This window comes from Heterodontus francisci, chromosome 3 (genome assembly GCF_036365525.1).
Source record: "Heterodontus francisci isolate sHetFra1 chromosome 3, sHetFra1.hap1, whole genome shotgun sequence".
Lineage (NCBI taxonomy): Eukaryota > Metazoa > Chordata > Chondrichthyes > Heterodontiformes > Heterodontidae > Heterodontus > Heterodontus francisci.
This window is the reverse complement of record NC_090373.1, coordinates 162,388,803-162,412,771: the sequence shown is the minus strand read 5'-3', so window position 1 is coordinate 162,412,771 and position 23,969 is coordinate 162,388,803. Positions and strand designations below refer to the sequence as shown.

General features: G+C 43.2%; 1 protein-coding gene across 5 annotated transcripts in view; it reads left to right on the top strand.

Moving 5' to 3' along the window:
• The window catches only part of ak9 (adenylate kinase 9), a 455,773-nt gene that overhangs the window by 32,367 nt on the left and 399,437 nt on the right, over positions 1–23,969 (top strand). For 4 of the 5 annotated variants that reach the window (XM_068027231.1, XM_068027230.1, XM_068027240.1 and 1 more), the window contains exons 7-9: positions 1,588–1,764; positions 11,797–11,919; positions 15,090–15,164. In XM_068027231.1, coding sequence (XP_067883332.1) covers positions 1,588–1,764; positions 11,797–11,919; positions 15,090–15,164 — 375 coding nt within the window. The remainder of the gene's footprint in view (positions 1–1,587; positions 1,765–11,796; positions 11,920–15,089; positions 15,165–23,969) is intronic. The other variant, XM_068027233.1, reaches the window with a different exon arrangement.

Below are 23,969 nucleotides of genomic sequence, written 5' to 3'. Positions count from 1 at the left end.
ATCAGTTCTTAAATGTTGTATTTGTTTACATTTAGAGGTGTTGGTCAATTATTTGAGTACAGCTAAGATCACAGGTAGCTATCAGAGTATGGACCCTGATGTGCCAGTCACATCTATGTGGTTTACTGGTAACTCTAAGTATAAAGGAACTGAACTGTATTACAGGGCTGAGTAGATAATGAAACATTGTGTTTTAAGTTTTGCACTTAGTTGAAGAAGTGCTTCAGGATTAAATGAAAAACTCTTGGAAACTTCAACATTAAAGAGCTTCAGCATGGGCCCAGAAATAGCTGGGAAAATAAGGGCTAGTTCACAGCGACTGCCATGGCTAGTGCATTAAAAGGAAATCCTCAACAATTTGTGGAGAGAAAGAATTAGGCCATCAGTTGTAAATTGCCACAAATTGCTGGACTATTTGTGGTTAGCCTTGCAAAACCATAAACCCCCATGAGTGTCAAAAAGTTGCTGGATTTGCATTGTAAATATAAATATCGCCACAGGCATTTAGGGCTGTTTTCATCCCATAAAGACTTGAGAGGTGACTTGATAGAGGTATTCAAAATCATGACGGGTCTGGACAGAGCAGACAGAGAGAAACTGTTCCTACTTGTGAAAGGATTGAGAATGAGAGGGTATAGATTTAAAGCATTTGGTCAGAGAAGCAAAAGTGACATGAGGAAAAACTTTTTCACGCAGAGAGTGGTTAAGGTCTGGAATGCACTGCCTGAGACTGTGGTAGAGGCAGGTTCAATTGAAGCGTTCAACAGGAAATTAGACTGTTATATGTAAAGGAAGAATGTGCAGCATTACGGGGAGAAGGCAGGGGAATGGAACTGAGTGAGTTGCTCTTTCGGAGAGCTGGTGTGGACACAATGGGCTGAATGGCCTCCTTCTGCACTGTAACAATTCTGTGACTCTGTTAATTAGGTAATTTATGGTCTTGACATGAAAGTCAACCTGGAGGCCCAAAAGGGGACCTATTGAAACTATGGAGTCTCAGTAAATTATTCCTAGAGGATTTTAAATTCCATATTTAAAATTTAAATATTTTTTCTTACTTTTCATTTATGTCTCTTCCTTCTATCTCTTTATTTCTCTTTTTGTATCTAATTTGACTTTAATTCACCTTATTACCATTCCCACCATCCATTCTGTTTCTTTCTGTATCCTTAATTTTCATTGGTTAAGGAGATAGACCAATGGAGCCAATGTTCATGAGGTCCCAGATGCCCCTTTGACCTCGTCGTGCCATTGTCAATTTGCATTTTCAGCAATTTGTGGCACAAAAATTATATGACCTAAAGGACGAGATATCTCGCTTCAGCAATTTTGAGGCTATGCAAATCATTTGCTGTTCTGGCAATAATCCATAAAATGGCAAACAGATTGCATGAAGGAATTAAGTATGGTAAAATGAGTTGTGTGTTATGATTATGTTTCAGTAAACTTCTAAACTTCTGTTGTCAGACACAAATGAATAAAAGAATTTAAATATTTGAAGCATGATAAACAGAAAAAAATCAGAAAGACTATACAATATGTTACAGGGAGAAAATTTCAAATCATTTCTTTTATATTTGTTAATAGTGTCCCGATTATGACTTGTGTGAACGTGTGTCTGGACAACGTCATGATCCTATCACAGGGAAAATATACCAGCGAGAACAATGGAATCCAGACAAGTTAGAGAAAGATAAAAAAAAAGGAGAAACTGAGGAAGAGGAGCATGAAGAAGAGGAAGAAGAATCTGAGGAGCTTGAAGAGGTAAGCATTTAATTTCCTCTGTTTTAATTTCTTCATTATTGCCGGGAGGATTGGGCCGGGCTCTCTCGACGTTGGGCCCCGTGGCGGACTGCTGCCAGCCCCATCTTTTGCCCACCGCTCCCCAACCACGGAGCCCGACGCCGAGGGCTTGGTCAAGTCCAGCCCCGAGGTTTTGCATGTAGTGCACATGTATATTGTAATGATGGACTGTGCTATGGGAAGGTGAAACTCTGGCCATCTGCACTCCTGATGTAAGGGAGCTGGAATTGGGTATATATGGCAAAAATCAGAAGGATCTGTGGAGAGGAAATCAAAGAATGTCTACAGCACAGAAGGAGGCCATTCAGCCTATTGTGTCTATGCTGGCTGTCTGCAAGAGCAACTCACCTAGTCCCATTTCCTGGCCCTTTCCCTGTAGTCCTGCAAATTCTTTCTCTTCAGATAATTGTCCAATTCTGTTTTGAAGGCCTTGGTTGAATCTCACTCCACCACACTTTCAGGCATAGCATTGCAGATCCTAAACACTCGCATAAAAAAGTTTTTTCTCATGTTGCCTCTGGTTCTTTTGCCAATTATCTTAAATCGGTTTCCTCTGGTTCTGGATCCTTCGGCTAATGGGAACAGTTTTTCCTTCATCTTCTCTGTCAAAACCCCTCATGATTTTGAACACCTATATCAAATCTCCTTTCAATCCTCTCTTCCCCACGGAGAGCGGGCCCAGCTTCTCCAGCCGATTCAGGTAACTGAAGTGCCTCATTCCTGGAACCATTCTTGTAAATCTTTTCTGGACTGTCTCTAATGCCTTGACATCCTTCCTAAAGTGTGGTGCCTAGAAATGGACACAATACTCCAGTTGAAGCTGAGCTAATATTTTATATACAGGTTGATCAAAACTTCCTTGCTTTTATACTCTATACCTCTATTTATAAATCCCAGGACCACGTACGCTTTATTAACCACTTCTCAACCTGCTCTGCAATCTTTAACGATTTTTGCACATATGCCCACAGGTCCCTCTGCTCCTGCAACCCCTTTAGAACTGTACCCTTTAATTCATATTGCCTTTCCTCGTTCTTCTTACCAAAATGAATCACTTCACACTGTTGTGCGTTAAATTTAATCTTCCACAGGTCCGCCTATTCTGTCTATGTTCTTGAAATTTATTGCTCTCCTCCTCACAGTTCACAGGGAAAGAGGAATGTAGACATAAGGTCAAATGATGTTGTAGTCATTGAATTGTATTATTGTTATTATGTGCACACTGTTCCATATACTTGACTGTCTTTGGAGCTTTTTCTCTTTTCTGAAACACCTCCGCATTTCCACCTACCTTTCCTCCTTTTGAAACCGTCCTTAAAATCTACCTCTTTGACCAAGTTCCAGATCACCTATCTAAATATCTTCTTCTTTGTCAGTGACTATTCTTGACTGATTATAGCTCTGTGAAGCACATTGGGATGCATTTTTAAAATAATATTCTACCCTTCAAATAGCTTCTTTACTCAGCCATTCTCCATATCTGTCTTGATGTTCCAAGCTGATTTACCATATCTACATCAACTTTGTCCAACCACTGGACCAGTGACATTAGCTTTGGACTCCCTTCCATTGTTTCTTACATTACAACAGTGACTACACTTCAAAAGTGCTTCATTAGCTGGGGAGGCAGTGGCGTTGTGGTAATGTCACTAGACTAGTAATTCAGAGCCCAGGCTAATGCTCTGGGGACATGGGTTCGAATCCTACCATGGCAGATGGTGAAATTTGAATTCAATTAATAAATCTAGAATTTAAAGGCTAGTCTAATGGTGACCATGAAACCATTGTTGTAAAAACCCAACTGGTTCACTGATGTCCTTTAGGGAAGGAAATCTGCTATCCTTACCTGGTCAGGCCGACATGTGACTCCAGCCTCACAGTACACTACCCTCTGAAATGGCCTAGCAAGCCACTCAGTTGTATCAAACCGCTAGCACTGTTGGTGTACCTTTACCCCAAGGACTGCAGCAGTTCAAGAAGGCAGCTCACCACCACCTTCTTAAGGGCAATTAGGGATGGGTAATAAATGCTGGCATAGCCAGCAACGTCCACATCCCATGAACAAATTAAAAAAAATACTTTTGGACATCCTGAGGTCATGAGAGGCACTATATGAATGGAAGTCTATTTCCTTTTCCTCTCTATTACCCATTTATTATCAGGGCATGTATATCCTTATCTTGCTATGTAACCACAGATTTGTAACTTGAATTTCCCTATGTCCATTCACATGTGCGTTTTGGCTGCTACTCCAGACCTAAGCCTATCGTTTCTATTTCCCTTTCCCTTCTCTTTACCTCTCTGGGCCCCTTTCTCCTGCTTTCACTTTTCCTCTCTCAAATACTAAGCCCTTCTAAGTCCCTACACCAACCCTTCAGCACTTAGCTTCATAGAGTCATTATAAAGAACAAAGAACAAAGAAAATTACAGCACAGGAACAGGCTCTTCGGCCCTCCAAGCCTACGCCAATCCAAATCGTCTATCTAAACCTGTCGCCTATTTTCTAAGGGTCTGTATCTCTTTACTTCCTGCCCATTCATGTATCTGTCTAGATCCATCTTAAAAGACGCTATCGTGCCCGCGTCTACCACCTCCACTGGCAATGCGTTCCAGGCACCCACCACCCTCTGTGTAAAGAACTTTCCACGCATATCCCCCCCCTAAACTTTTCCCCTTTCACTTTGAACTCGTGCCCCCTTGTAATTGAATCCCCCACTCTGGGGAAAAAGCTTCTTGCTATCCACCCTGTCTATACCTCTCATGATTTTGTACACCTCAATCAGGTCCCCCCTCAACCTCCGTCTTTCTAATGAAAATAATCCTAATCTACTCAACCTCTCTTCATAGCTAGCGCCCTCCATACCAGGCAACATCCTGGTGAACCTCCTCTGCACCCTCTCCAAAGCATCCACATCCTTTTGGTAATGTGGCGACCAGAACTGCACGCAGTATTCCAAATGTGGCCGAACCAAAGTCCTACACAACTGTAACATGACCTGCCAACTCTTGTACTCAATACCCCGTCCGATGAAGGAAAGCATGCCGTATGCCTTCTTGACCACTGTATTGACCTGTGTTGCCACCTTCAGGGAACAATGGACCTGAACACCCAAATCTCTCTGTACATCAATTTTCCCCAGGACTTTTCCATTTACTGTATAGTTCACTCTTGAATTGGATCTTCCAAAATGCATCACCTCGCATTTGCCCTGATTGAACTCCATCTGCCATTTCTCTGCCCAACTCTCCAGTCTATCTATATTCTGCTGTATTCTCTGACAGTCCCCTTCACTATCTGCTACTCCACCAATCTTAGTGTCGTCTGCAAACTTGCTAATCAGACCACCTATACTTTCCTCCAAATCATTTATGTATATCACAAACAACAGTGGTCCCAGCACGGATCCCTGTGGAACACCACTGGTCACACGTCTCCATTTTGAGAAACTCCCTTCCACTGCTACTCTCTGTCTCCTGTTGCCCAGCCAGTTCTTTATCCATCTAGCTAGTACACCTTGGACCCCATGCGCCTTCACTTTCTCCATCAGCCTACCATGGGGAACCTTATCAAACGCCTTACTGAAGTCCATGTATACGACATCTACAGCCCTTCCCTCATCAATCAACTTTGTCACTTCCTCAAAGAATTCTATTAAGTTGGTAAGACATGACCTTCCCTGCACCAAACCATGTTGCCTATCACTAATAAGCCCATTTTCTTCCAAATGGGAATAGATCCTATCCCTCAGTATCTTCTCCAGCAGCTTCCCTACCACTGACGTCAGGCTCACCGGTCTATAATTACCTGGATTATCCCTGCTACCCTTCTTAAACAAGGGGACAACATTAGCAATTCTCCAGTCCTCCGGGACCTCACCCGTGTTTAAGGATGTTGCAAAGATATCTGTTAAGGCCCCAGCTATTTCCTCTCTCGCTTCCCACAGTAACCTGGGATAGATCCCATTCGGACCTGGGGACTTGTCCACCTTAATGCCTTTTAGAATACCCAACACTTCCTCCCTCCTTATGTCGACTTGACCTAGAGTAATCAAACATCTGTCCCTAACCTCAACATCCGTCATGTCCCTCTCCTCGGTGAATACCGATGCAAAGTACTCGTTTAGAATCTCACCCATTTTCTCTGACTCCACGCATAACTTTCCTCCTTTATCCTTGAGTGGGCCAATCCTTTCTCTAGTTACCCTCTTGCTCCTTATATATGAATAAAAGGCTTTGGGATTTTCCTTAACCCTGTTTGCTAAAGATATTTCATGACCCCTTTTCGCCCTCTTAATTCCTCGTTTCAGATTGGTCCTACATTCCCGATATTCTTTCAAAGCTTCGTCTTTCTTCAGCCGCCTAGACCTTATGTATGCTTCCTTTTTCCTCTTAGCTAGTCTCACAATTTCACCTGTCATCCATGGTTCCCTAATCTTGCCATTTCTACCCCTCATTTTCACAGGAACATGTCTCTCCTGCACGCTAATCAACCTCTCTTTAAAAGCCTCCCACATATCAAATGTGGATTTACCTTCAAACAGCTGCTCCCAATCTACATTCCCCAGCTCCTGCCGAATTTTGGTATAGTTGGCCTTCCCCCAATTTAGCACTCTTCCTTTAGGACCACTCTCGTCTTTGTCCATGAGTATTCTAAAACTTACGGAATTGTGATCACTATTCCCAAAGTAGACCCCTACTGAAACGTCAACCACCTGGCCCGGCTCATTCCCCAACACCAGGTCCATTATGGCACTGAAAGAGGCCATTTGGTCCATTGAGTCTCTGTCGGCTCTCTCTAGAGCAATCCAATCAGTCCCATTCTCTGGCCCCATCCCTGTAGCTATGTAAGTTTATTTGCCATCCAATTTCCTTTTGAAATCATTCAGTGTCTCTGCTTCCAACACCCTTTTAGTCAGTGAGTTCCAGGTCTTTACCACTCACTGCGTAAAAAAAGTTCTTCCTCACCTCCCCCCACATCTGCTGCCCAAAACATTAAATCTGTGTCCCCACTCCTTGTGCCATCAGCTAATGTCAACAGCTTTTCTTTGTCTACCCTATCCAAACCTGTCATAATCTCGTACACCTCTATCAAATCTTCCCTCATTGTCTTTTGCCCCACAGAGAACAACCCCAGCTTCTCCAACCTAACCTTGTAGCTAAAGTCTCTCATTCTTGGAATCATTCTGGTAAATCTCCTCTGCACCCTGTCAAGGATCCTAACATCCATCCTGAAGTGTTGTGACAAGAATGGGACGCAATACTCTAGTTGTGGCCTAACCAGAGCTTTATAAAGGTTCAGCATAACTTCCCTGCTTTTGTACTCAATACCTCTATTTATGAAGCCCAAGACCCCATATGCTTTGCTAACTCCTCTCTGAATATGTCCTGCCACCTTCAAAGATTGATGCACATGAACCCCCAGGTCCCTCTGTCCTTGTACGCTCTATAGAACTGTACCATTTTGTCTATGTTGACTTTCCCTATCCCTTTTGCCAAAATGCATCACCTCACATTTCTCTGTATTAATTTCAACCTGCCATTTGTCTGCCCATTTTGCTAGCCTGTCTATGTCCTGTTGCAGTTGATTGGTATCATCCTCACTGTTTACCGCTCCTTCAAGTCTAGTATCATCGACAAATCTTGAAACTTTACTCTGTATTCCAAAATCCAAGTCATTTATGAATATCAAAAAAGCAGTGGTCGTAGCACTGAACCTTGGGAAACACCACTGTCTACCATCTTCCAGCCTGAAAAATAGCCATTTACCACGGCTCAGTTTTCTGTCCTGTAGATTTAAGGTAAGGGGTAGGAGTTTTAGACGGGATTTGAGGAAAAACTTTTTCACCCAGAGGGTGGTTGGAATCTGGAACACACAGCCTGAAGAGGTGGTAGAGGAAGGAACCCTCACAACATTTAAGAAATATTTGGATGAGCACTTGAAATGCCATCACATACAAGGCTACGGGCCAAGTGCTGGAAAATGGGATCAGAATAGATGGGCTTGATGGCCGGCGCAGACACGGTGGGCCGAAGGGCCTGTTTCTGTGCTGCATAACTCTATGACTCTATGACTATCAGATGGAGGGAGCTCATAGACTACTAAGATTGAAACCATCCATCTAGTTGCCTCTGCTGCTTCCCTCCCATATCCCGCCAAGCCAAATTTCTGCTAAGGATTCCCCCCCATCCCCATGGCCAAATTCACATTTTTCTCTATTTTCTCTCCTATCTCACCTTATGGCCTTTCGGAGCTCACGTTGTCCATGAGATACAATTCCTACCAATCTGCTAACCACCCAGCTTTTCTTCCTGTCCCCATGTTAGCTTATACTATTAATGGTTTCCTCTCCTCTGGTACTGTCCCCCTCCATTTCAAATCTGCCATCATCACCCCCTCTTCAAATAATCCACCTTGACCGCTCTTATACTTGCAATCTCCAATTTCCAACCTCCCTTTCCTCTCCAAAGTTCTTGAATGTCTTGGTATGTCCCAAATCCATGCCTATCTTTCCTGCAGTTCCAGTTTAACTTGCTCCCATCAGGTTTCCGTATCTCCCACAGTACTGAAATGCCCTTTATTCAAAGTTGCAAATGACATCCTCTCTGATTGTGAGTGTGGTAAACCATGGTATCTCTTCTCATTCCTCTCGACCTCTCTGCAGCCTTTGACACAGCTGACTGCACTATTCTCCTCCACTATTTTTCAACTGGATAGAACTGCCCTCACCTGGTTCCATTCTTATTTATCCATTCGAGCAACAGAATCACCTGCAATAGCTTCTCTTCCCACCCCCACACAGTTACCTCTGGAGTTCCCCAAGGACCTATCCTCGGCCCTTCCTATTTCTCAACTACATGTTGCCACTAAGTGATATCAACAGCAAATGTCACATGCAGTTGCATATGTACATTGATGACATCCACCTCTCATGACCACTCCACTGTCTTTCATTTAACATGCTGCTTGTCTGATATCCAGTCCCGTACAAGAAGAAATTTCCTTCAACTAAGTATTGGGAAGACCAAAGACATTGTCTTCTATCCCCACCCCAAGCTCAGTTCTGTAGCTCGCAACTCCAGCCCTCTCTCTGGCCACTGTCTTAAGCTGAATTAGACCTGTCACAACTTTGGTGTTGTATTTGACTACATAACTGTTCCATCGGCAAGACTGCCTACTTCCAGATGCGCAACATTGACTGCCTCCACCCTTGCCTCAGCTCATCTGCTGCATAAAATCCTCAACCATACTTTTTTTTCCCTATACATGACTATTCTCATGCTCTTCTGGCTGACCTCCTATCTTCTACCCTGCATAAACCTGAGCTCATCCAAAATTCTGCTGCCCAAGTCTCGTTCATCCATCATCCCTATGCTTACTGACCTACATTGGTTCCTGGTCTGGCAACACCTTAATTTTAACATTCTCAACCTTATTTTCAAATCTCTGCATAACCTCATCTCTCCTTATCTCTGTAACCTCCTCCAGCCCTACAACTTTTTGAGATCTCTGTACTTCTTCAACTCTGACCCCTTGAGTATTCCCAATTTTAATTGCTCCACCCTTGGTGAGCAGGCCTTCATCTGCCAAGGTCCTAAGTTCTGGAATTCCCTCCTAATGTCTCTTTATGCGACATGGTGTCAGATTTTGTTTGTGTAGCACCTTGGGATATTTTATTATGTTAAAGGTGCTGCTATAAAGATGCAAGTTTTTTTTTGATATTAAAGGCACTGTGTAAGAATTTTGTTATTCAGTGCTTACATTAGCCTTCACTGTCATGCATTAAATATATCTGTAGCACAAAACTTACCTAGCAGGCTTTTCTAATTGTCTCAAAGAACCACTGCGTATTCAAAGTGATCTGCTGAAATAAAGATCCTGTTACGGGGATGTGTGGAGGGCATGGCTGAGGCCGAAACTGGTTGAAGAATTCATCAAGGCCGGAGACTTTGAGATCCTGCTGATCTTAATGGCAGGAATTATCATCTAATTTGTAACTCTATCTCCTGCCTGGCTGGAGGGTGGGAGGGAACACCACCTTCCTAACAGCACTGTGGATGTACCTACACCCCAAGGACTGCAGCGGTTCAAGAAGGCAGCTCACCACCACCTTCTCGAGGGCAATTAGGGATGGGCAATAAATTCTAGCATAGCCAGCGACATCCACATCCCGTGAATGAAAACAAAAAGACAGGAACCCTTCGTGATGCAGGGGTGGTAGTTCAGCGACTGGGGCTGTCGGGGGTTGTGGTGATGAGGCTGAAGATTGGATTTAGTGTAGGGAAGGGGTGGTGCTGAAGCTGACGATCAGGACTGGGAGAACATAAGAACATAAGAAATAGGAGAAAGAGTAGACCATATGGCCTCTCAAGCTTGCTCTGCCATTCAGTGTAATCATGGCTTCTACCTGAACTCCAGTTTCCTGTCTGCTCCCCAAACCCCTTGATTCCCTGAGAGATCAAAAAAATCTATCTCGGCTTTGAATATACTCAACGATGCAGCATCCACAACCCTCTAGCGTAGAGAATTCCAAAGATTCACAACCCACTGATTGAAGAAATTTCTCCTCATCTCATTCCTAAATGATGGACCCTTTATCTTGAGACTGTGCCCCCATGTTCTAGATTCCCCAGCCAAGGGAAACAACCTCTGTCTGCCTTATCAAACTCCTTCAGAATCTTGAATTTTCAATGAAATCACATCTCATTCTTCTAAACTCCAGAGAGTATAGGCCCAATTTATTCAGCCTCTCATCATAGGACAACCCTCTCATCCCAGGAACCAATCTCGTAAACCTTTGCTGTACACCTCCATACCAAGTATATCCTTTCTGAGATATGGAGACCAAAACTACACACAGTACTCCAAGTGTGGTCTCACCAAAGCCCTGCACAATTGTAGAAAGACTTCCTTATCCTAGTATTCCAATCCTCTTGCAATAAAGGGCAGGATGTCAATTGCCTTCCTAATTGCTTGCTTTCTGATGAAAGGTCACTGACCTGAAACGTTAACTCTGCTTCTCTCTTCGCAGATGCTGCCAGACCTGCTGAGTATTTCCAGCATTTCTTGTTTTTATTTCAGATTTCCAGCATCTGCAGTATTTTGCTTTTATGCTAACTTTTTATGTTCCTTGTATGATTACACCCAAGTTTCTCTGAACATCAACACTGTTTAAAAGCTATTCTGCTTTTCTATTCTTACTACCAAAGTAAACAAAGTTGTACTTACCCACATTATACCCCATCTGTGACCTTGTTGTCCACTCATTTAACCTGTCTATATCTCTTTACAGCCTTTTTGTGTCTTCCTCACAACTTACATTCCCATCTTCTTTTGTATTGTCTGCAAACTTAGATACCTTAGTCATTAATATGGATTATAAATAGCTGTGCCACAGCACTGATCCTTGTGGCACTCTACTAGTCACAGCCTGATAAATTTGTCTCACACGATTTCCCTTTCATAAAACCATGTTGATTCTGTCTAATCATACTACAATTTTCTAAGTGCATTGTTAAGACTTCCTTAATAATAGATTCCAGCATTTTTCACATGACTGATGTCAGGCTAGACTGTTCTCCCTCCCCCCACCCCCCAATCCTGTGCCCTTCGTAGTGGGGGTTAATATTGAGGCCAAAGGATTTATATTGTGGTGTTCATATCATTGATGTAAAATAGATAATGTATGTTTCATGTAATTCGGCATTTATGCCAAGTATGTAACTTTGCTGGAACTCCTTTTAGTTAAAATAAATATAAAATTAGAAATTTTTATGGTAAAATAAATTACTCTCAGTGCACAGAAATATATTTTTTTAGCTAAAACATTACGTTGCCATGTCATTACATGATATTGCAAAGTTGTTTAAATATTAGTAATCTTTTTTGCTTGTTTTCACTTAACAGCTGTTCTCTGCAAGATCTACACACTTATTAATCATCATTTTAAGGCTTGAGTCATTAATAAAATATATTTTGTCACATTTTCTAATTAGGAAGAGAATTTGGAGGTTGATGCGAACCTTGTTGCACGTTTAGTGAGGAGACCTGAAGATCTTCTCTCAACTATTGGAAAGCATGTGGCACTATACAAAGACAAAATGCTGAGGCTTTTAGAGGTATGGAGTAATTTCATGCAAGGTTTACTAACTCAGTTGTGTTGGGGAAGCGTACAAGTAGTAGATGATATCTGACAATTGAACTTGGACTGTGCATAGAGAACTGAAAGACACAGGTTTAAATGAAACTAGATTTTAGAAGATACTTCCTCCCTTATACCCCCTTCACTACAAGATGTTGGTTATGGGGAAATAAACTCCCTGCAAAAGCAGTTGATACGGCATTAATTAATTAATTCCTTCAAAAAGTATTTTGGGTAGGCAATCGCATTGAAACTACTTATATAGGATTATTAAAAGCAAAATACTGCGGATGCTGGAAATCTGAAATAAAAACAAGAAATGCTGGAAACACTCAGCAGGTCTGGCAGCATCTGTGGGGAGAGAAGCAGAGTTAACGTTTCAGGTTAGTGACCCTTCTTCAGAACTGGCAAATATTAGAAACGTAAAAGGTTACAAGCAAGTAAAGTGGGGGTGGGGCATGAGATAAGAAAGGAGAAGGTGTAGATAGGACAAGGTCACAGAATAGCTGACCAGAAGGTCATGGAGCAAAGATATGTTAATGGTGTGTTGAAAGACAAAGCATATATATTATATAGGATTGTATTCGCTGGAGTTCAGAAGAGTGAGGGGGGATCCCATAGAAACCTATAAAATTCTAACAGGACTTGACAGGGTAGATGCAGAAAGGATGTTCCTGATGGTGGGGGAGTCCAGAACCAGGGGTCATAGTCTAAGGATACTGGGTGAACCTTTCAGGATGAGGAGAAATTTCTTCACCCAGAGAGTGGTGAGCCTGTGGAATTCGCTACCACAGAAAGCAGTTGAGGCCAAAATATTGTATGTTTTCAAGAAGGAGTTAGCTATAGCTCTTGGGTCTGAAGGTATGGGGTGAATGTGGGAACAGGCTACTGAGTTGGATGATCTGTCATGATCATAATGAATGGCGGAGCAGGCTCGAAGGGCTGAATGACCTACTCCTGCTCCTATTCTCTATGTTTCTATATAGTTTAGTTTAGTTTAGAGATCCAGCACTGAAACAGGCCCTTCGGCCCACCGAGTCTGTGCCGACCATCAACCACCCATTTATACTAATCCTACACTAATCCCATATTCCTACCACATCCCCACCTGTCCCTATATTTCCCTACCACCTACCTACACTAGGGGTAATTTATAATGGCCAATTTACCTACCAACCTTCAAGTCTTTTGGCTTGTGGGAGGAAACCGGGGCACCCGGAGAAAACCTACGCAGACACAGGGAGAACTTGCAAACTCCACACAGGCAGTACCCGGAATTGAACCCGGGTCGCTGGAGCTGTGAGGCTGCGGTGCTAACCACTGCGCCACTGTGCCGCCCGCACCATAGATATAGGCTGATGGAATGTTCCCTTGTGGAGCTGGTACAATGGAGCAGGTAGCCTACCCTTGTTCCTACATTGTTGTGTCAGGGGAAAGGGGGAAGAAGAGAGTCGATGGAGGGAAATGGGATGAAGTTAGTTGATGGATATACACTGATAGATAAATATTCTGGAGTTTTGATTCATTGCTCTTTAGGAATTAGGGGGCATTTATCTACAGCTTTTCTACTGGAAATGATAGGATAGATTGTATTTTTTTTAGTCAGGTAGTTGTCTGACATGCGTAGAAACCCAAAACAGTAGGGCTGATTTTAGTTGTTTCCGCTGGATGGGATACGAGTTGGCAGGTCAGCCATCCATTTAACGCTCTGCTCAATTTTGCTTTCATTGAAACTGACACACTGATGCCAGATTCCCGCCTGGTGAGCACAGTTAAAATCGAACCCAATAAAAATCTAAAGTAAAATTCATGTGGACCTCATTGCACGTTTAGTGCAATTGGATAAAAAATTGGCTCAAGGACAGAAAATAGCAAGTTGTGGTAAATGGTTGTTTTTCAGACTGCAAGGTGGTAGATAGTGGTGTTCCCCAGTGATCACTGCTAAGACTGTTGCTTTTTTTGCTATGTATAAATGACTTGGATCTTGGAATACAGAGTCGAATTGCAAAATTTGCTGATACCAAACTTGGAGGAGTTGCAAACAGTGAGGATGGTACGAACCACCTACAGCAGGACAATAGGCTAGCAGAATGGACTGAAATGTGGCAGATGGAATTTAATGCAGACAAATGTGTGGTGATGCAATTTGGCAGAAGGGCTAGGGTGTTGCAATATAGAGTTAATGGTGTAGTTCTAAAGAGTGTGAAGGAACAGAGGGACCTGGGATGCATGTGAATCGATCTTTGAAGGTGGCAGGACATATTAAGAGAGTGGTTAGTAAAGCATAAGGGATATTGGGCTTCATAAATAGAGGCATAAAGTACAAAAGCAGGGAAGTTATGCTGAACCTTTATAAAGCTCTGGTTAGGCTCCAAATAGAGTATTGTGTCCAGTTCTGGTGACCACACTTTGGAAAGATGTGAGGTTCCTTGAGAAGGTGCAGAGGAGATTTGCTAGAGTGGTTCCGCAGATAGGGGATTTTAGTTACAAGGTGAGGTTGGAGAAGCTGGGGTTGTTCTCCCTGGAGCAAAGGAGATTGAAGGGATATTTGATCGAGGTATATAAGATTATGACCGGCTTAGGTAAGAGTGACAAGGAAAAGCTGTTCCCATTAACTGATGGTATAAGGGTTAGCAGACACAGATTGAAGGTTTCGGACAAGAGATGCAGGGGGAATGTGATGAAGAACTTTTTACACAGTGGTTGGTAATGAGGAATTTGCTGCCCACAAGGGTGGTGGAAGCAGAGGCAATCAATGATTTCAAAAGAAAATTGGATGGGCACTTGAAGGAAATAAACTTGCAGGGCTATGGGGGTTGAGCGAGGGAGTGGGACTGACTGGGTTGCTGCGCGGAGAGCTGGCATGGACTCGATAGGTCGAATGGCCTTCTTCTATGCCATAAATGACTCTATGGCTCTATGACCTGAAGATCTCTCAACTATTGAAAAACATATGGCACTATACAAAGACAAAATGCTGAGGCCTTTAGTGGTATGGAGTAATCCCCCACACGTTTTTAGACTTAACTTGAATTTTTTGTTACGACAAATATTTTCACAACATTATTGGTAATTTTATATTTTCTTTATAATGCAATTCTGTATATTCCTATGCTTCTTTTGTATATCAATTTAAAAACCACACAGGATTATATGGCTGATCATGACCCTCAAAATCTGATAGAACTTGATGGAAACAAAAAACCCAATGAGCTGTTTATGGTAAGAAAATTGTGTTTAAGCATTTTAATGATTCAAAGTCATGTTTTTTTACTTTTAACAAAAGCAATATATTTTGTTAACATTTTGCTTGAAGTGGAGAAATTTCTGACAAATATAGTAGTTTGGTAAAATCAAAAGATTAAATTGCATCAGTAAAGAAGGTATTTCATTCAATAGGGAATTCATATGCCAGTGTTCCATATCATAAAAAAATGTATGGTTTTTACCCACTTTAATATGGATCTTCCAAACCCTTTTAACAGTTTGGGGGGTGGGGTGGGGTGGGGGTGAGTAGTGGGACTGAAAGGGCAAGTAAGAGCAAATTTCCTGTATATGTAAAGTACATTGCCTGAATAAATGGAGCACTAATGTTGAGTATTTTTATGCATTTGTTTAAACCATCATTTGAGTAAGGTATTAAATCAAAGCTCCCTGTGCCTGTTCAGTTGGTGTAAAAGATCCCATGGCACTATTTGAAAAAGAGCAAGTGAATTCTCCTAGTACCCTGTCCAATATTTAGCCATCAACCAGTGCAAACAAAAATAGATTGACTGGTCATTTTTTTCATTGCTGTTTGTGAGAATCTCAATGTGTGCAAATTGACTGCTGCTTTTCCCTGCATAACAATGATTACACTTCAAAAACAAATTGGCTGTGATATGCCTGAAGACGTGAAAGGTGTTACATAAATGCAAGTTCTTTCTTTCTTAACGTATAAATGTTCATTCTTTTATTCCACTTTTGCTTGAGCTACTATTATGAATGTTTAAAATGTTTGCTGGCATAAGTAACTTTTAGAATTTAGGTATGTATACCATCAATGCTTTCCAATTTACTATTAGCTAGTTGACAGAATGCCAAGTCCTTTTCACAAAACTGTGTTGATGGATCCTTACTACCGATTCTGTTAGACACCAACCCAGTATTGTGATATTACAACCCCATCACTCCACAGAGGGTGGGAGAGAGTCAGGTGGTTCAAAATGTTAAAATGGGAAATGTGACTCTACCTATTGCTTTCATGGCGGTGGGTTTCGTGGGGTGCGAGTGTCCCATCATGGAGACAGTGGAACACTTCACACATTTAAATCAGGCTCCCACAGCACAGCTGGAAACCCGAGTTGAATTTAACAGTTGCCGCGCATGTTTCCCAGGACTTGGGAAACCCAGCAGGAAATCGGAGGCGGGAGCTGCTCGTTCATGAAGGTAAGCGTCTTTTGCAGCTTTCTTGTGAGCTAGGAGGGACATAAGTGCTCCCACAGCTCCTCAAGAAAGCCTTTGGCCTTCCCTGTGTTGATTACGGCTTCTCTTTCCCCCACCCCCTTGCCACGGTCACAGACCTCCCTCTTCCATGTAATCCTTTATGTACTGCGATCATGGCCACCCCCAGACCAGAAGCACTAATCTACTTACCTTACCGCAATTGCAGCTGACCTTTCCCCTCCACCACAAGCACCAATCATCAGCTTCCCCCCTCCACCCCATTTTCCAGCTGCACCCTGCTGCTACTGACTTTCCTGTGCAGCATGTGACCAGCCTATCAATTTAGTCAGCATCCAGGTGGGCAACCAAAGGAAAAAATTGAGGTCCTGCCAGTAAATTGGGCAGGACCTCTGCGTCCATGGTTTCATTGTGTCCCCAGCTCGTCCTGCACTCCCCCACATCCTCCCTGAAAATATTGTGGCCAAAGACTTCCTCATGTTGGCGAGCACCTGACTTAACAATTTTTGTCACCAGCTCAGAGAAATTCATTTGGCAATGACTGCTGATATACTTTGACTAATAGAAAGATTATTTAACATAATTTTTGTATAACTGGCAATTATTCTGCATGGACTCAACCCATTGTTCTGATTTCTCTGTCCAATGTTTCTCTTGCCCTCATAACGTGTTGTATTATAATCTACTTTTGCAGCAACTGAAGAGGATTCAATTATCGCTTTAAAGGCTATCACTTTTGCACACTATTTAATGAATGAGACTCTAATTTCAATTTGGTTGAAATTCAGTGGTAGTGGCATGGAAACTTCTGGCTGCAGTTTTGTAACACTCTTGTCTCTGAGACTGTAGGTCATGGGTTGAAGCCCCATTGTGGACTTTAGTACATAGTCTAGGTTGACACTTCAGTGCACTAATGAACACGTGTTTCATTGTCGTAAGTGCTGCCATGTTACACCTAGGCCCTGTCTTCCCAAATGAGCGTAACAGACTACTTGAAAAAGAAGAGAGAGTTCTTCCATTGTCCAAGCCAACATTCCTCCCTCAACCAATACCAAAAATCAGATTATCTGGTCATTCATTCATTTACTTTTTGTTGTCTTTTTTGCACACAAATAACTGCTACATTGTTTACATAACAACAGCGAGTGCACTTCAAGAATAGTTCTTTGCTTGTACATCCTGGAGGACACGAACAGACACTATGCGAAATGAAACAGCATGTTGTGGAGCTGCCGCAATCTTCCATTCGACGGCTCATATAAATAGCCTGCCCCCCCCCCCTCCCCCCACCACCCCGCCCGATCACATGTGGAGGGCTGGCTGTCTGCCCCCTGCAATGGAGTTAGCTGCCTGTGCGCAGACACTGATGCCATTTTTAAAGGGCTATCAGCCCTACCAGGAAATTTAAATATTTAAAGATAAAGTAACAAAAGAAATAGACATTTACTCTGCCCCTCTCCGACCCCCCATAACAAAATGAATTATTTGCTCTCCCCCCCCCTCCCCCCAAAAAACACTTACATTGTTCTCTGACCTTTACCCCCCCATCCCCTACACCCATGACGTTACTTTGACCCCGTTCCCACCACGCACCCCCACCCCCCCTCCCACCCCCAGGCACAGATAAACTCAAGTCCTCCCCCGCCCTCACCACCAGTGCGGCGCCTTGTTTCCCCGGAGACAGGGATCCGAAGGCGCAGGAGTGCAGGTCACAGGGTCGAAGGTGGCAGCGGGATATCAGGCAGCGATGGGAGTATCACTAATTCATTCATTTTAATTAATTTAAACGGGACTCCGGTTGCTGAGTAGCAGCAGGGGCCGCCATGAGGCCTCGCCACCGCCAGTAATATCTGGCCGGGCCCTCCCGGTGTCGCGGTACATAGCGGTCCTCTCACGGAGGCATCTTCAGGCCCACACCCACCCTCCGGGCCACGGAACCCAACGCCTGGGGGAGAGCAAAATCCAGCCCTATATATACAATTTCTTTGAAGCTCTCTCAAGAAAAATGATTTGCATTTATGTAGTACAAATGTAATGAACATCCCGAAGCACCTCCCAGATAAGCATAGGAAAATGGACAAGAAGGGCAAGTTTTAAGAGAGAGTACTTTTCTGATATGAGACAATGGCTTCTTTATGTGAAGAATTGCTGGGTTTCCTGTAATTGCTGTTCAATTATTGAAAAAACATGAATCATTGTTACTATTTGGGTTAACAATATTGTTACAGCACTGTTAGTATATGTTCTGCTGAATCATTACAGAAGTGTAATTGTTTTTGTTACTGGACTTTAAATCCAGAGACACTGAATTCAAATGTTGCAGTTTGAAAATCTGAATTTAGTTTATAAAGGTATGTCCTGTCCACAAAAAACAGGACAAATCCAATCTGGCCAGTTACCTCCCCTTCAGTCTGCTTTCAGTCATCAACATAGTGACAGAAGGTGTCATTGACAGTGCTATTAATCAGCACTCACGAATAACCTGCTTGCCAATGCTCAGTTTAGGTTCTGCTGGACCACTTGGCTCCAGACCTCAGTATAGCCTTGGTGCAAACAGACAAAAAGAGCTGAATTCCAGAGGTGAGGTAAGAGTGACTGCCCTTGTAACATTGAAGTCAATGGGAATCAAGGGAAAAACTCTCCACTGACTGGAGTCATATCTAGAACAAAGGAAGATGGTTGTGGTTGTTGGAGACCAATCATCTCAGTCCCAGGAGTTCTTCAGGACAATGTCCTAGGCCCAACAATCTTCAACTGCTTCATCAGTGACCTTCCCTCCATCATTAAATCTGGAGTGGGGAACTTCGCTGATGATTGTACAGTGCTCAGTTCCATTTGCAGCTCCTCGGATAATGAAGCAGTCCACACCTGCATACATAGAAACATACAAAATAGGAGCAGGAGTAGGCCATTCGGCCCTTTTGAGCCTGCTCCGCCATTCATTATGATCATGGCTGATCATCCAACTCAGTAACCTGTTCCCGCTTTCCCCCCATATCCTTTGATCCCTTTCGCCCCAAGAGCTATATCTAACTCCTTCTTGAAAACATACAATGTTTTGGCCTCAACTGCTTTCTGTGGTTCACCACCTTCTGTATGAGAAATTTCTCCTCCTCTTGTTGAAGAAACTAGAGCAAAATAAATCAAACTTCCTCGGATGAGTACTCGCAAACTACTTTATTAACTTGTGCACAAGGAGAACAAACACAGTAGAGCTCACATTGAGACTCAGTGCGATGTTCTAAAGAATTACAGTCAAACAGTGGCAATTATACTATTCTGCAACCAATAATCTTACAACAATATTTCAATCCTTAATTTGCATTCTAAAGCACCAATAATATTACAATTTAATTCTTGCTCTAAACGAATAAGATACAGTAATTTTCAATCCTTCGTTTACATATCTATCTCACCATTGGCCTTGCAGCTGGTACAGCGCAACAACAGAAAGAGACATCAGGCTTCAACAACACTCTTCTTATCTCATCAGCCAGACATAGCATATTCCTAAGGAGCAGTTTGCGTGAGAAACATACTGACCAAGCAAACTCTCACCCCTAGTCCAAGGATGGCTCACCTCAGGTTCCACACTCTCAGTCCTGAAAGATTTACCCCGTATTCTTAGACTATGACCGCTGGTTCTGGACTCCCCCACCATTGGAAACATCCTTCCTGCATCTACCCTATCAAGTCCTGTTAGAATTTTATAGGTTTCTATGGGATCCCCCCTCACTCTTCTGAACTCCAGCGAATACAATCCTAACCGACTCAATCTCTCCTCATACGTCAGTCCCGCCATCCCAGGAATCAGTCTGGTAAACCTTTGCTGCACTCCCTCTATAGCAAGACCATCCTTCCTCAGATAAGGAGACCAAAACTTCACACAATATTCCAGGTGTGGCCTCACCAAGGCCCTGTTTAATTGCAGCAAGACATCCCTCCTCCTGTACTCGAATCCTCTCGCTATGAAGGCCAACATACGATTTGCCCTTTTTACCGCCTTTGCACCTGCATGCTTACCTTCAGTGACTGGTGTATGAGAACACCCAGGTCTCGTTGCATATTCCCCTCTCTCAGTTTATAGCCGTTCAGATAATCTGCCTTCCTGTTTTTGCTACCAAAGTGAATAACCTCGCATTTATCCACATTATACTGCATCTGCCATGCATTTTCCCACTCACTTAACTTGTCCAAATCACCCTGAAGCCTCTCTGCATCCTCCTCACAACTCACCCTCCCACCCAGTTTTGTGTCATCTGTAAATTTGGAGATATTATATTTCGTCCCCGCATCTAAATTATTAATATATATTGTGAATAGCTGGGGTCCTAGCACCGATCCCTGCGGTACCCCACTAGTCACTGTCTGCCATTCGGAAAAAGACCCATATATTCCTACTCTTTGTTTCCTGTCTGCCAACCAATGTTCTATCCATCGCAATACACTACCCCCAATCCCATGCGCTTTAATTTTACACGCTAACCTCTTATGTGGGACAATGTCGAAAGCCTTCTGAACGTCCAAATAAACCACATCCACTGGCTCCCCCTCATCAACTCTACTAGTTACATCCTCGAAGAATTCTAGTAGATTTGTCAAGCATGGTTTGCCTTTTTAAATCCATGCTGACTCTGTCTGATTCTACCACTGTTCTCCAAGTGCTCTGCACTGACCCGAAACGTTAACTCTGCTTCTCTTTCCACAGATGCTGCCAGACCTGCTGAGTGATTCCAGCATTTCTTGTTTTTATTTCAGATTTCCAGCATCCGCAGTATTTTGCTTTTAAGAAAGTCTAAGTACCTCCCCTTGACATTCAATGAGATTATCATTGCTGAATCCCCCAGCAACAGCATTCATTGACCAGAAACTTAGCTGGACATGCCGCATAAAATTCTGTGGCTACAAAACAGGTCACAGACTGGATATTCTGTAGCGAGTAATTCACTTCCTGACTCCCCTAAAGCCTTTTCACCACCTACAAAGCACAAGTCAAGAGCGTAATGAAGTACTGTCCACTTGACTGGATGTGGGCAGCTTCAACAGCACTCAAGAAGCTCAACACCATCCAGGACAAAGCAGCCCTCTTGATCGGCACCACATCCACTATCTTAACATTCACTCCCTCCATCACCTGTGCTCTTGGCTGCAGTGTGTACCATCGAAAGATGCACTGCAGCAACTTGCCAAGGCTTCCTCAACAGCTCCTCCCAAACCTCTGACCTGAACCACCTGGAAGAATAAGGGCAGCAGATGCAGAGGATCATTACCACTTGCAGATTCCCCTCCAAGCCACAAATCATCCTGACTTGGAAATATATTGCCATTCATTCATTGTCAATGGGTCAAAATGCTAAAACTCATTACCTAACAGCATTGTGGCTGTACCTACACCACAAGGACTGCAGCGGTTCAAGAATATGGCTCACCAGCACCTTCTTCAGGGCAATTAGGGATGGTCAGTAAATGCTGATGATGCCCACATCCCAGGAATGAATAAAAAAAAATGAGTGAAAGTAAATATGGGTCCCTTTGATGCAGAGACAGGAGAAATTATAATGGGAAATAAGGAAATCGCAGAGAGGTTAAGCAAATATTTTGTGGCTGTCTTCACAGTAGAAAACACAAAAAAAACACAGAAATTGTGGGGAATCAAGGATCTAACTTAAAGTAATTAATACTAGTAAAGGGAAGTGCAGGAGAAATTAATGGGACTAAAGGCTGATAATTCCCTGGTCGTGATGGCAGACTCTCTAGTGTTTTAAGAGGTGGCTTTCAAGATAGTGGATGTAGTCATTCTGATCTTAGATTCTAACCCTTAGGCTAGAAAGTCGCAAATGTGTTCTTTTAGTTTAGAGATACAGCACTGAAACAGGCCCTTCGGCCCACCGAGTCTGTGCCGACCATCAACCACCCATTTATACTAATCCTACACTAATTCCATATTCCTACCACATCCCCACCTGTCCCTATATTTCCCTACCACCTACCTATACTAGGGGCAATTGCTAATGGCCAATTTACCTATCAACCTGCAAGTCTTTGGCATGTGGGAGGAAACCGGAGCACCCGGAGGAAACCCACGCAGACACAGGGAGAACTTGCGAACTCCACACAGGCAGTACCCAGAATTGAACCCGGGTCGCTGGAGCTGTGAGGCTGCGGTGCTAACCACTGCGCCACTGTGCCGCCCTGTGTTCTCTGTGTTCAAGAAAGGGAAATGAGAGAAAACGGGGAACTATAGGGCAGTTAGCCTAACATCAATAGTAGGGAAAGTGCTGGAATATATGGTGAAGAATGTAGTAGCAGATCACTTGGAAAATCATTATGATTAGGCAGAGTCAAGAAAATTGCGTTTGACAACCTTTATTACGTTTTTTGAGGATGTAACTAGCAGGGGCAGATGAAGGGGATCCAATGGGCGTAGTATAATTGGATTTTCAGAAGGCATTCAATAAGGCGCCACACAAGAGGTTGTCACAAAATGTTAGGACTCATAGGATACATGAGGATACATTAACAGGCAGAAAACAGACAGTAGGAATAAACGGTCATTTTTGGGACCAGAGGGCATAAATGGTGGAGTGCCACAAGGATCAGTGTTTGGGCCTCAGCTATTTACAATCTATATCAATGACTTAGATTGGGGACCAAGTGAAGAAAGAAAGAAGGAAAGTGCCCTTCATGAGCTCAGGACATCACAGAGTGCTTTAGTAACAAAAACAGAAAATGCTGAAATATTCAGCAAGTCTGGCAGCATCTGTGGAGAGAGAAACAGAGATAATGTTTCAGGCCGATGACCCTTTATCAGAAGTACTTTGTGTAGTCACAGTAGTAATGAAGAAATTCTAGTGTGCAATATATTCAAGTTTGTTTTTGATACAACACTAGGGGCTGGACTCTCGTCTCCCATCGCTGCTCAAAAAATGGCAGCCCGCATGGGCGCTGTCATGCAGCCACGATCTTCCTTGTGGTGCCCAGGATAATGAGTCGGTGGAGGAGTGGGCTATGCGACGCCAGCAATGGCGTCAGCTGCCTACGCGCCGGCTCTGGCGCCTTTTTTAAAGGGCTACCCGTCCAATGTAATCCTCTTAAATCTATCGCCCCTTTCCCACCCCCCAATAAAAATTAAGTTCAATATTTGCCCTCTTTTCTCCCCCCTCGAAACACTTACCTTCAATACTTGACCTTCCCACCCTCCCCTACACTAGTAATTTGCATGAAAGCCCCCCCTCTTCCCCCCCCCCCCCCCCTGACCTCCTCCATGGAGCCTGATGGCGGGAGCTCACTAAAATTCTGGCCTAGGTGGGAAAGTAAGCTGTGAGGAGGATGCAAAGAGGCTGCAAAGTGATATAGATAGTTTTGATCTTACCCAAGGAAGAGTATACTTGCCATAGAAGGGGTTGAAAAGGTTTACTAGATTGATTCTGTGATGAGAGTGCTATTTGATGAGGAGAGACCCTGTAGAATGGACATAAATTCTCTGGAGTTTAGAAGAATGAGTCTCATTGAAGCATATAAAATTCCTCGAGGGCTTGTCCAGATGCTGAGAGACTGTTTCCCTGGCTTGAAAGTCTAGAAATA